At 37.1% G+C, this 12246-nt stretch overlaps 1 protein-coding gene across 2 annotated transcripts in view; it reads left to right on the top strand.

Moving 5' to 3' along the window:
• Positions 1 to 12246, top strand: part of XRCC5 (X-ray repair cross complementing 5) — a 55122-nt gene that overhangs the window by 30363 nt on the left and 12513 nt on the right. The window contains exons 15-16 of one of the 2 annotated variants that reach the window (XM_067299235.1): positions 4172 to 4265; positions 5721 to 5790. In XM_067299235.1, coding sequence (XP_067155336.1) covers positions 4172 to 4265; positions 5721 to 5790 — 164 coding nt within the window. The remainder of the gene's footprint in view (positions 1 to 4171; positions 4266 to 5720; positions 5791 to 12246) is intronic. The other variant, XM_067299234.1, reaches the window with a different exon arrangement.

The following is a 12246-nucleotide window of genomic DNA, read 5'->3' as shown; positions in this document are numbered from 1 at the left end:
ATCAATGAGTTGCATACTGAAAAAGTACTGCTGTGGTACCACAGTTTGGGGTATTGTGAGTAATGGTCTTCCAGCTGCCATGAGGGAAGTCAGGCTAATATCCACTCTACAGCTCCTTTGTGTCTGTATTTGTTGTCACAGAAGCACAGAATCCTTCAGGTTGGAACGGCCCCCAGGAGGTCTCTTGTTCAGCCTGCTGCTCAAAGCAGAGCCAGCTATGAGATCTACGTGGGTAACTTGAGGCTTTATCCAGTTTGGTCTTGAAAACATCCAAGGATGGAGACTGCAGAACTTCTCTGTGCTAACTGTTGCAGTGCTTGACTGCCTAATGGTTAAAAAGTTTGTCCTCCTGCTAGTTATAAAATAGTTTGAATAACAGTGTGTCTCATTCAGTTTAGAATAAATACTGTGGAGCTTTAAACTAGCTGTAAAGATGAGTCTTCCATCTCAGTGTGCTCTATTTTGGTTGTTCTGTAGCTTTTGTTTTGAATGCCAAGTCAAAAGAAAAGCAATTTCATTTACAGAATATTATGTACTGTGCAATAATGTGGATGTCTTGAAAAAACAAGCTGTTATGGATTCTTCCTAGAACATCTAGTCTTCTCAACATTTTTAAGTTAAAAAATCCTTGCTTTTTATGTATACTGTGTTTACATTATTTGTGCTGCAAATGTGAAGAATAAATGTTTAATTGGTACTGTATTTTACTCCCCGGCCAAGTTGCTCAAGCAAGTTTTGCTCAAGCAAAATCTGCTTCTTAGAACTTAATTTATTGGATGATTATAATAGAACTAGTTGGTTCCCTGGGGTGTTGGAGAGTTCTGAGTTAACTCCTCCTTTCCTTTGGTCCTCTTCAGCTCAGTGCTTTCATCACTAGGAACAGTGTCTTTGAGGCACTTCCAGGCCCCGCTTAACTGAGCTGTCATATATCCTTTTCCTTTGGGTGACTAGAGCCTCCTCAGCATGTTATCTTTGGGAAGACCTGAGTCAGGACTTCTCATGCCACTGCTCTGGGATAATGATTGCATCTTTTCTGTATGCAGGTTGAGAAATACCTGCTTTTTATTTTTCCACTACATTGTGTTCCTGGCTTGTCTTGGTGTGTCTGTGAATTCGTACTGATTAAATTCTCTTGCCCTTGCTCTGTGCCCCAGTTGCTCTGTATGTGCATGTGTGTCTCTGTGGGAGTGTATATATATTTGTAGAAAAATGATGCTCTAGGACCAGTTCAAGAAACCCCTAAAACTTGGGGTCAAGCAAGCTAGGGAGCAAATGTAAACAAAAAGCTGTGACACATTATTGGTAGTTGCTTAAAAACACCTTACCCCACGGGCTTCAATGTGGCAACCAAAATAGCCTGCCTGCCTTGGTTAAAAACTGGTTTGCTTTAGAGGGGAAGTGGAAACAGCTATAAAAATAATTGAGCTAGAAAGTGGTGTGGGGCATTAAGATAGTCCAAAAAAAATAAATAAATCCCTAAGGGTTTTAGGTGAAAGGGTACAAAGATTCAACTGTGTGAAGAAAAATTAATGGTAGTAGGATTTTAAAAAATAATAAATGGAAGGAATCTGGTTTTGGTGTAGTAATGGATGAAAATAGTAGTGTTGTCAACACTACAGCAAAATTGTTAACTATGTGTTTCTGCTCTGTGTTTGGGAAAAGCTGAGTGATGCAGTTAAATCATTTGATGAAGAAAAATGGCATCACTAAAACAGTGACTAAGAGTGTTAATAGCAGATAACGTTCAACTTATTAAAATACCAGATCTAGACAATTTGCACTAAACTGTTTTGAAAGAGCTGGCTAGAAGCTCTCTTGACTGTTGTTTTTGTTTTCTTAAAATTAATTGTTACTGTTTCTGTCTTTCATTTGATGTCTCCCATCATGATATTGACCTGATTCTTTTCTGCTTAATTTTTAAGATCTAATGGGACTAAGGCAGCATAACTGCATGCATGATATCCTAGTAGGTTTGAATATTCAATATTCATTTGTTTCACTTTTGCTATGCACTGTGTAGTAGAAAACAAAAAAACAACAGTAAAATTGAAAGCATTTTACTTTTTCCTTCTTAGGTTTGCTTTGGAGAGGTTCTTACCTCCAGTTTTTCAGTATGTGAGAGGCTTCTATATAAATGTAGAAGTGGGTGTATTAAATTAATCTTATATATATTTTAATAATTTTTCTCAAATAGTAGTTGTACATTTCACATTTTAAAAATAATGCTAATCTGTGCATTATATGCATTACCATAACAGATTCTAAATGTCACATCCTTGGCTGGTATAAATGGGTATGGATTCATTAGTTTCTGTTGTACTGCACGGATTAATGGTGACTACAGATATGGTCCTAGGCACTTAAATGCAGTATTATCACTTACGTTTCCCTCCTTTGTCCGATTGCAAAACATTGTGAATCAGTAAAAGTAATGCAGGAAGAAAAAAAAATTCAAGATATTGCAAGAAATTGCAGAACAACTTTTAAAAAGATTCTAAAAAGAGAATTTTGACTGTTCATTGTGCCTTTCATCAAACTATGTCAACACATACATGACTTTTAGTTTAAGCACAAGTTCTAAACTCTTCTGGTATTAGATAAGTATCAGTTTCTCCATTTTGCAGACAAGGATATCGGCTGTCCAAAATAATCGAGCAACATGCCCTAGGTCAGCCAGAAAGTCAGCAGAGCTGGGAATGAAGCAAAGTATCCTGTCCTGGTCCTGAGACAGAACCAAAGTCTTTGTTTCTCCTAGAGTGATAAGTAAGGTCATCTCTGATGACAGGAGTTGCTGAGAAGGGATTTAATCTCAGTGGTGACAAAATTAAGTAAAAGAACAAAGATGACTACTGAAACAAAGTGGGAGAGACGTTGTGTCTAACGGAGGGGAGCAGTAAGCTATATAAAGTAAAAAGGAAGATAATTTCTTGTAGTACAAAAGGAAATACAATTTCTTTCTAATAGTTGATCTGTAACATGCTGTACAATTTTTAATATCACTTCCAACCTTGAAATATGCAAAACAGCACCTAATCCAGGATCTCGTTTTGTCCCTTCTTGCAGTTGCTTTTCTTCACTGAAGTAGTAGAACTTTTAAGAATAATGTTTTCTTTTGTCCTGTTTTAAATTTCCATGAACACTGGTTTACAGATACTGCAGTTTAGATCACTCAGTAGCTTTCAGTCATTCTTAGAGTGAAATCGATTCTTCTGTGTCAGTAGCCTGTCACATTAAGCAACCCAGAACACAGTGTCTTTGACTTTCTTCCCCTGTTGTGATTAGCTTGATTTTTCTCTGTCTTTTTTTTTTTCTTTTTTCCCCACCCCTCCTGTTGCCAAGACATGTCTAAAGTTTGGCATGTTAGGTGTTGCAGTTCGGTTCTCAGTTTGAAGCTGCAGCTGGGTATATGTTAACTGTGAGGGCAAAGCTTAGAGGTAACCTAAACCACAATTACCTATTTAAAAATTTAAAGTAGTCTTTTGAAAGCACTTTTAGCTGTAGTTCAAGATTTTCCTGAGAGAGAACTTGCATACTGAATTGGCATTTGTCTAGCACATTTTGACTGCTCTAAGTGGAAGTTTGTAAAGCTCTTGTGTACTCATGGAGAATATGGGTTATTAGAATTGCATGTCTCTGTGTAAACAGATACGTAATAGCTATCAATTCCAAGACAGGAACTAGCAAATAATTCTTGAAGAGTAAATTGATTTCTTGCTTAAATTTTAAGTTTTCATTACCGTTTCATGTTTAAAAGGAATCTGAGAATATCAAATATCATGAATATACAGTAAATAGTAAGATTAGCACAATGTACAGCTTCCAAATAATGTGACTGGAGATATTTTCTATTCTGAATGGTGGAAAAGAGGGGTTTGAGTAAGTTCACTCCAGAAATAAGCGTGAATAATTTCATACTTTCAACAAGAGGTATTTTTGCTTTATTTTTAGTAAGATAAAATTTGATCTTTGTTTCTGCTGTTTGCTTTGTGATGCTGTGGGAAGAATAAGGTATGGTTTATTGTTAATTTGGGAATAATTGTATAATGAAGTTTTGTCCAATATTCCCTTTTCAGTGTATATTTCACAAATTCACTGATTCCCTACTTAGGATCCAGGACAGTTTACTTTGAATTAATTCCTTGTATTTATTTTTTGGCCTTCTCATTTACAGCAATGAAGATGGACCCAACCCTAAGAAGCCAAAAGCTGAAGATGAAGAAAGTGGCTTTAGCATCATAAGCATTGCTGAAGGCAATGTCACCTCTGTAAGCATATTTTTACAAATCTTTTTTTGTTGAAGGGGAAGATTTATTTCTCAAAAAGTAATTTAGTGGATATACAGAATTCATGATAAAGGGAAGGTTCTAGGGAAAAACGACTCAAACATGGTCTGCTTACAGAATTTTGAGACTGTCTGCTACCATGTAAAGAGAACTTTTCTCTGCTCTTAGGTATATGCTAGCACAGGTTTACATCAGTCCCACATGTGCTTAGGACAAAGTTCTCCTCATGTGCATGAAACTCTAAAGGGCATGTCTGTGGGTCCAAAGAAAATGGGATCCCAAAATTGGGATTCAGTGGTAGAATTTAGTTTTTATTTTCTTTTGTATCTTCTGAAAAACAGAAGTTACCTCTCTATATTTAATCAAAGGTCTTGCTTTGATTTCAGAGCCTGTTCTCTGCATTGGTTGGGGTTCTAAATCACAAATTTGGTTTTATCTTGCTGCTAGGCTAAACATTTAATTTCGTTTTTGTTGGCAGATGAAGCCTGTATCATAACTATGCATGTTCCTTTATTTGTTTTTTCATGCCACAGGAAAAAGGATGATTTAATATAAATTGAGATCTCTCAATATGTTTTCAAATATCCTGTCCTTTAAGATTGTTTTTTAAAATACATGATAGTGATCTTAAAGGCGTGGAGCTGTGCCCAATATTCTGCATTTCTAATATCAGTTTCTAGTATTTTCTGAAAAGTGACATTGCCAGATTTAAAGAAAATATACCAAGAAATCAAGCAAGTTTATTGCAAGATCTGTTTAAGAAGTATTTTGGCAGCAAAGTATAAAAATTTCACATAAACTTAGAATTTTGATTCTTGAAAGGAAATGCTAAGCAATGACTTTTTTTTTTTCCTGAAGTTACTGCATCCATTTGTCAGTAAACACTTATTTACATTTGACCTGCTTTTAGTTCCTTTGCTCTCTGCAAGGTCTCTGCACTTTTATGCTTATTTAGAGCTGAAGCTCTAAAATGTCAGACTGGGCCAGAAAGAGTAGATGAATTGAGTATGAGCTTTTAATTTTGAGCTTCCTGTTGGAGTAGCAAGCCAGTGAATCTATACCCACATGCTTAGGAGCTCCCATTCCTCATTAAGTATCCATCAAGATTAGTAAGAAGCCTGTGCTACAGAAAGTCTCAAAGGAGGTAGCTTGAATTACTGTGCTCCTGACCTCTAAACCCCAGAGGATATGGTTGGCTCATAGGAGTGCAGCATAGTAAGTGTAAGTTCATCTTGTTCATGTTGTAACTAACCCTGGCTAGGAGTACCTCACATTAACGCACATCTAAGACTTGCGTTTTATGAGTCTGTATCCAAAGAAGTGTAGAGCTTCTGCTTCAATATTAAAATAAACAGATACGTTAAGATTCCTGTTGCCTCACAAGAAGAGAGAGATGGATGTTGGCAGATAATTCTAAGATTTTTGGACCTTCTTTAGGTTGGCAGTGTTAATCCAACAAAAGACTTCCAAATTCTGGTGAGGCAGAAAAATGCTGACTTCAGAGAAGGTAAATGACTTTTATCTATCCTAATTATTTTTTAGTTGCATCTTCAGGGTTCAATAATGAGATCCATTTATCTAAACATAGGTGGCTAGTGCTCTGTGAGGTGCTCCGGAGTATACTGTGTAGCTTCCAGTGGCTCTCAGCAAAGACAGGTGTTACTCATAATTCCCGTGTTGTATTTTACCTTTCCTATGTGAAAGCCTCAGATACCGTTGTTTTTGTAAGGTGGCGCTAGACAGCTATGTTGAGGCATCTGAATAACTCCTCAGGTTTTTGCAGCAGAAGATCCCTTTGGCACTAACTGGTTGCCTTGTTTAGACTGTATATTGACTTGTCCTCTGGATATATGCGATCTTCCTGGCTTGCAGTGGATGTCTGCTGGCTGGGCACTGTGCAAGAAAGCTGTTCTCTGCTGTCTACTTACCCTGTTCTATGAAGAAATGAGAATTTAGTGTCTGGGATTTAAATATTTACATGCAAAGATCATTCCTGACTTCCCTTTGAGCAAAGGAAAGGGTGGGTGAATTTGGGAAAAAGATGTACTAAGAGTGTAACAAGCAGGTAGTGTGTGACTATTAGGAGGTAAGAGCTAGCTCTGTGTGCTGAACCTAATACTCAGCACACTGAGAAGACAAGACAGAGTTTTGATGCAGAGCTGAGGAAGAATACAAACAACAGATCAGCTACTGTCTGATCAGTCGTGCATGTTCTAAGCCTGAAAGTGCAGATTCATTTATTTGCATCATGTTTACCTACTAGAATTGCTCTATAGAGATATATGTAATCCAAAGGTATCTTGAAAGGGATGCCCAAGACGTACGCGGGCTGATTTCTTTTTTTCTTCTCTCTCTCTTTTTTTTTTTTTTTTTTTTTTTTTTTTCTCCAAAGGGTGATTTTTAAGATTGTGGTACAATACACCTCATCTACTCGATAGCCAATAATACAGCATTACTTTTCAAGGGGGAAAAAAAATTGCAGATATGCTTAAGGGGGAGCTGGTGGCCATTTATCCTTGGCCTTTGCTCCTTTTTGGTATAGTATGAGATATGTGCTGAAGTATGTAGATTTGCAATACAATCTGTTAAAGCTGAGATAGCTATTTATGCTTCAGAATTTCCAGAACTATAAGCTAGCGTGCCAGCTTTTCATACCAGTTTTGCATTCGATCTGGAGGAAATTCTGTTTATTGAAAAAAATGTTTGGAATTGTATTCTCAAATTTCAGCTATATTAAAATGCAGTAAAAAGCATTATACAAGATACTAGAGTACAGAAACTCTGAAACAATTGACTACTTTGTTATGGTAATTAATTTTGTCATGTAAGAAAGCTTTAAGGCAGAAATAAGAATACTGGTTACATTGAAGATCATATAAATAGAGTGCTTAAATGTGTCCACTTGGTAGCTGTTCTGGAGTGCATGTTTGCAAGGTTCCTTGCACTTTGAGAAATCTGCTTTCATTTACTGTATAATGTGCTCTGTTATAAGGTGGGGTTACCAAAATGTAGTGCAGTCACCCATTTGAAAGAGAGATAGAAGCCACTATAAATAAAAACAAGCTCTGCATATTTTTTTTTCTGCTGCTGCTTATTCCTTTTTCTGCTTTAGAGTCTTTTAAGTAGCTTAATGCATAAAACATTACAGGCATGTTTTTAATGCCTTACTGTATTGCTTTCTGGTTACGTAAATGGTAGATTCTGCCTTAAAACTCTTCAGTGGTTCTGAGGGATTTTTATAATTTTACATCATATTTGATGAGGAAACTTTTTTTTTTCTTGCTGAAAAATGTAAAGTCCCTTTGCAGAAAAGGATAATCTATGGCATTCAAACAGTCTATTGAAAAAAATTAATTTTACATTTCAGGATGCAGATAGGAGAAAAATGAGGTTGTGCCCTGTTTTGCTGCTTTATGATGTAAAAAGAGAATCCAGTGCAGTCTTCCAAACTGAATAGAGGCTACATTTTTATTACCAAAAAAAAAAAGGCAGAAAATCCCTCTCCTTCCTCCCCTCTCTGCAAAACAACTAATTCCTACATAAAACAGAGGAAACTAGTGAAGTTTGGAGATTCAGGAAAACATTAACTTTTCAAGATTAGAGAGATTTATTCAGAGGGGGAAGGCTTTTCCACCACTCTCTGGTATTTACAGGAAAGAAGGATTGAGGATTGGTAGTCATCGCCTTCTTTAATTTTTTTTTTAATTTTAGGCAGCGAAGTTGTAGTGATAGGAAGAGTTGTGCTTCAAAGGTTGACAATACAGTGGCTTTTTAATTAAGGTGCCACTTAATAGCACATACCATTTTCAGTGCACAGCACATCCCACAGCAAAATATTTTTATTGTTTTACCATTATTAAAGCCAAATCACGGCAACGGGAAAAGAAAAAGCTTTTAGGAACTCCTAACAGGATATTTATCGTCCAAAAGGCGTACCAGTGCATCTCCTGCAGTGGCTTCACAGGGATTTTGATGATTAAGGTTCTGCCTTTGTGCCATTCATAGAACAGACCTAAGTGCAGGTTGGACAACCCATGTCTGAGCACTGAGTCCCGTAGCGGACCAGAGCAGGAGAAACGGCATGTCCTCCGTTAGTGAGAATCTGATCACTGATGTGTTAATAGAGTCTTTTGAAAATCTAAAAATTTCAAATTGGTGGAGATCTTAACGCTAGGTTTTCTGAGACTGGCAGCTCAGCTCCTGAAACAGTAATCAACTTCACTTTTAATTGACATCTGTGTGGTTCATTACTGTAGGGACCCAGTTACGGCTTACATGATCAGTTATGTGCTAGGGTGCCAAATTACTCATTGACGTTTATTGCTGATGAAACTAGTATTGCATTTCCCTTCCAGATATCTTTACACTCCTGTTTGTATTCAGGGCCACAGAGATGTCATTTTATGCAGGTCTTGTTTTGAGTAGGTTACAAGTACATAGTCATCACAAAAAGCAGTTCTCTAATAACGGCTTCTGACATTTTTGTCAATGAATGCAAATAAGATAGATTACTGTTTGCCTGAGTAGAATGTAATCTTTACTCCCAAGGGTATATAGCAAGTTTCTTTATTGCTATGGCTGCAGAGAAGACTCTAAAACACAGAGTGCTTGCCATCTTTGTAATGCCAAAGGAGTAGCCACGCGACTACCATTTCACCTTGTTGGACTCTTTGCAAGTTACTGTTCATCTCTGCGTTGCTGGAGAGCCGGTGTCTGATGCTGGCTGCTGTATTTCTGTAGGATTCTGTGGAAATTAAGATGGCTTATTGAAGGGGGAAAAAAAAGATACCAACACACACATGGTATTTCCTTTGGTTTGAAAATTTTCTGTGAAAGTTTCTCGGCCACATTTCATTACATCTTAAAGTGCTGCTGTCTGGGATCATGATATCTGAAGTCCTGTGGTCGAAAGGTTTTTCTTTTTTTTATTTTGCTGATTGTCAGCAAAGAGGTAAATCCGTAATGACAACTGCACAGTCTATGGGCATTAGAAAAAATGTCCAGTGACAAATAGTACCAAACTTCCTTTTTTTTTTTTAATGTTAGTAGCAACTTTGTCTTTTTTTGTATGTGTTTTTTTTATTTATTCCTGGATATTTGCAGAAAAATAAAGTCAGTCAATAATTGCATATGTAGATTTCAGCAAATATTCTGTCTTGCCTGAGGTGTCACACTCTTGCCATGGCATGTAAATCACTACTTAAGTGAAATATATAACAAGGTTGTTTTGTACTGGATGCTTCATATGCATAAGAGAATTGCGTATGACAGATTTGCACTGGAAATTTATCAGGAAGTTGCAACAGGGATGATATTTTATTGCAGGGTTTTTCTGTAGAAAGAGCTGTAATTACCTGCCTTTCTAGACCGGGGGTGGGGGGGGTTTCTTTAATACTTACTTTCACTGCATTTATTGTTGGCATATGTCTTTGCAGGTCATCAGCATTTTTGTCTTATTGGATGTCTTTGTATATATCAGACAATTTTCATGTTCTGCTGCTAGGTAGGCTGAATTCAGTGACTTATTTGATGAAAACAATTCAGTCATTAGAAGAATATTTGCAAACCAAATACCTGGGTTTATAAAAACACTTTGAAGTTTTCTGTATGTCTGCTTTGCAGACAAAGATGAAGCCAGACTTCTCTTAGAAGGGCATTGCAATAGGGTGAGAGGCAACACAAAATTTGGATTAGATATTGGTGGTTGTGGGGGGGGAGTTGTTGTTTTTTGTGTTTTTTGTTTGTTTGTTTGTTTGTTTACAATGAGGGTAGTCTAACATGGAAACAGGGGCCCAGAGAACTGTAGACTCTTATTTTTGGTGATGCTCAGAATTCAGTTGGATAAAGCACTGAGCCACCTGATCTGTAGTGACCCTGGTTTGAGTGGGAGTTGGGAGCAGATGTCCTTCAGAGGTCCGACCTAAATTGTTCGGATCTATATCCACAGCTTCCAGGCCATTTAGAGACACCATTTCAAAATTGAACAGCACCTCATAGTGCACTGGAGTAGCAGCTCTTGATCTTAAATTTCTGATTAGCTGGCTTAAAGATGAAGGAAGTCTGCACAGCTGAGGACCATTTTCAGTTTAGAATCAGTTTCTTCCTGTGGGTTACAAAATGATCATTCTAATAGAGCAGTAGTTTAAAATTCGTTATCAGGTACTGTAACTGACTTGTCAGTGACTCTTACTTTAGCCACGGTCCATTAATACAAATCATTATCATCACCACCACTGGATAATCCAAAAGATTGTTAATAATAGGAGTCTTTTGTCTACAAAAGGAACTTTTTTTAACCTGATGGATTAAAAAAAATTATCCACAAGGAATTAGGTTTGGACCATAATAAAGCCTCATCTATTGTTATGCTGTAATCTGGTTGGCATGGTGATCAAAACCAGCTGAACAAACATGAAAATATAACTGCAATTTTGTACTACAATAATTCAGGAATAACAAGAGAACATAATCGTCAATGGCATATTTCACAAAAAGTAATGGCACTAGTTAATATATCTTAGGGTAGGGAATGTTTCACAATGCCAGTGGGGAAGAGATTAGAATTCTATTAGAACTAATAGATCTTCTCCTATTCTAAGGTTTTTACTTGTCATTTTCCAGTCTATAATCTCTCAATACATTATCTAACCAATCAGCTCCAGTAAAAGGACGCAGGAGATTAAAATTTCCTGGGATGATCTGCAGAAAATGGTGGTTTTAGGACTGATGGAATTCCAGTTTATGCACGATGAAGAAGTTAATGATTTCACTTCCTTAAAAGGGGGATGGGGAGATGGGGAGGGGTAGGAAAAGAAGGTTATCACACTGTGGTAGTCTGAACAGGCTATCAGTTCACAGCTCCAGGACCTGCTCTTCAAAACCCCAATATCCGAGATTTGTCTGGGATGCATCAGTTTGCCCTCGTATTCACAGATGAGTTAGATGGAGATGGATCTCTTTGCAGAACTTGCCTTTTTGCAAAAATAGGGAGATCTACTTTTTACAGCACCCAAAACCAAAGATTCACACTAACAGAAGGGGACATGACAGGTAGTAGAAGAAAGGGAAGAAAGAAATAAGCAAGGTTCTCAACCTTTAACTGTAAAGAAACAAAATCCGCTTTGGATAACCCTATGATCTTTGCCACTGTCTCTGGTACTGCCTTGGACCCCTTGAAGTAATTTGATAGTCTAATCAGAACACAGATATTTTATCTATTTTGGATTTGTCAATCATTGTTCTGTCATTTGAGAGAGACCCTGTGAGCAGACCTGTTTTTAGCCAGGCTGTTTCAAGCTTTTAGAAGAATCTCACTTCAAATAACTGTTGCAGTGTAACCTGTCCCCTGCATATATTACGACCTTGTAGTGCAATATTACATAGTGAAATAATGCAGGGCTCTTTTAGTTCCTTGCAATAGACTTCAAAAAGAGACAGCTCAGTCTGTAGCAAGCAAAAAAGTCTGTTCTTCTGATGGCTGCCAGTGCAACCAAATAGAAGGAGAATTAAAAAAATAAATAAATACAAAAGAATAAGTAAACTATCTGATAATTCCAAACAGCATGTTGGAATCATTCTGACAGTGAAGACTTTTATTACACCTTCTTAATGCCTGGGGTTTTAATTTAACACATCAATGAAAAGGCAGCATATAAAATAACACCACCACCACCAAAAACACCAGCAGGACTTGCTTTTATTAGTGCAATTTGTAAGAAATTAGAACATTTAATGAGAAAATCGTTAAGCATGAAAAAAATGGACTGACTTAACTTGTGGAGCTTAAGTAGTGAGATTTCAATTTAGTTTGTCAGCTTCTGGTAAATAAATAGAGTGAGTTGATCACCTCTGGAACAGTAAGCACTTCAGCACACTTTCTTGTGTTACAGTTGCTGTTGGACAGAATCACCATCCGCCTCCTTTTCTAGAAACTTGCTAAGATCAGCAGCTAGTGGGAGAGCAT

Source organism: Apteryx mantelli, chromosome 6 (assembly GCF_036417845.1).
Source record: "Apteryx mantelli isolate bAptMan1 chromosome 6, bAptMan1.hap1, whole genome shotgun sequence".
Taxonomy (NCBI): Eukaryota; Metazoa; Chordata; class Aves; order Apterygiformes; family Apterygidae; genus Apteryx; species Apteryx mantelli.
This window is presented reverse-complemented; position numbering and strand designations above follow the sequence as displayed.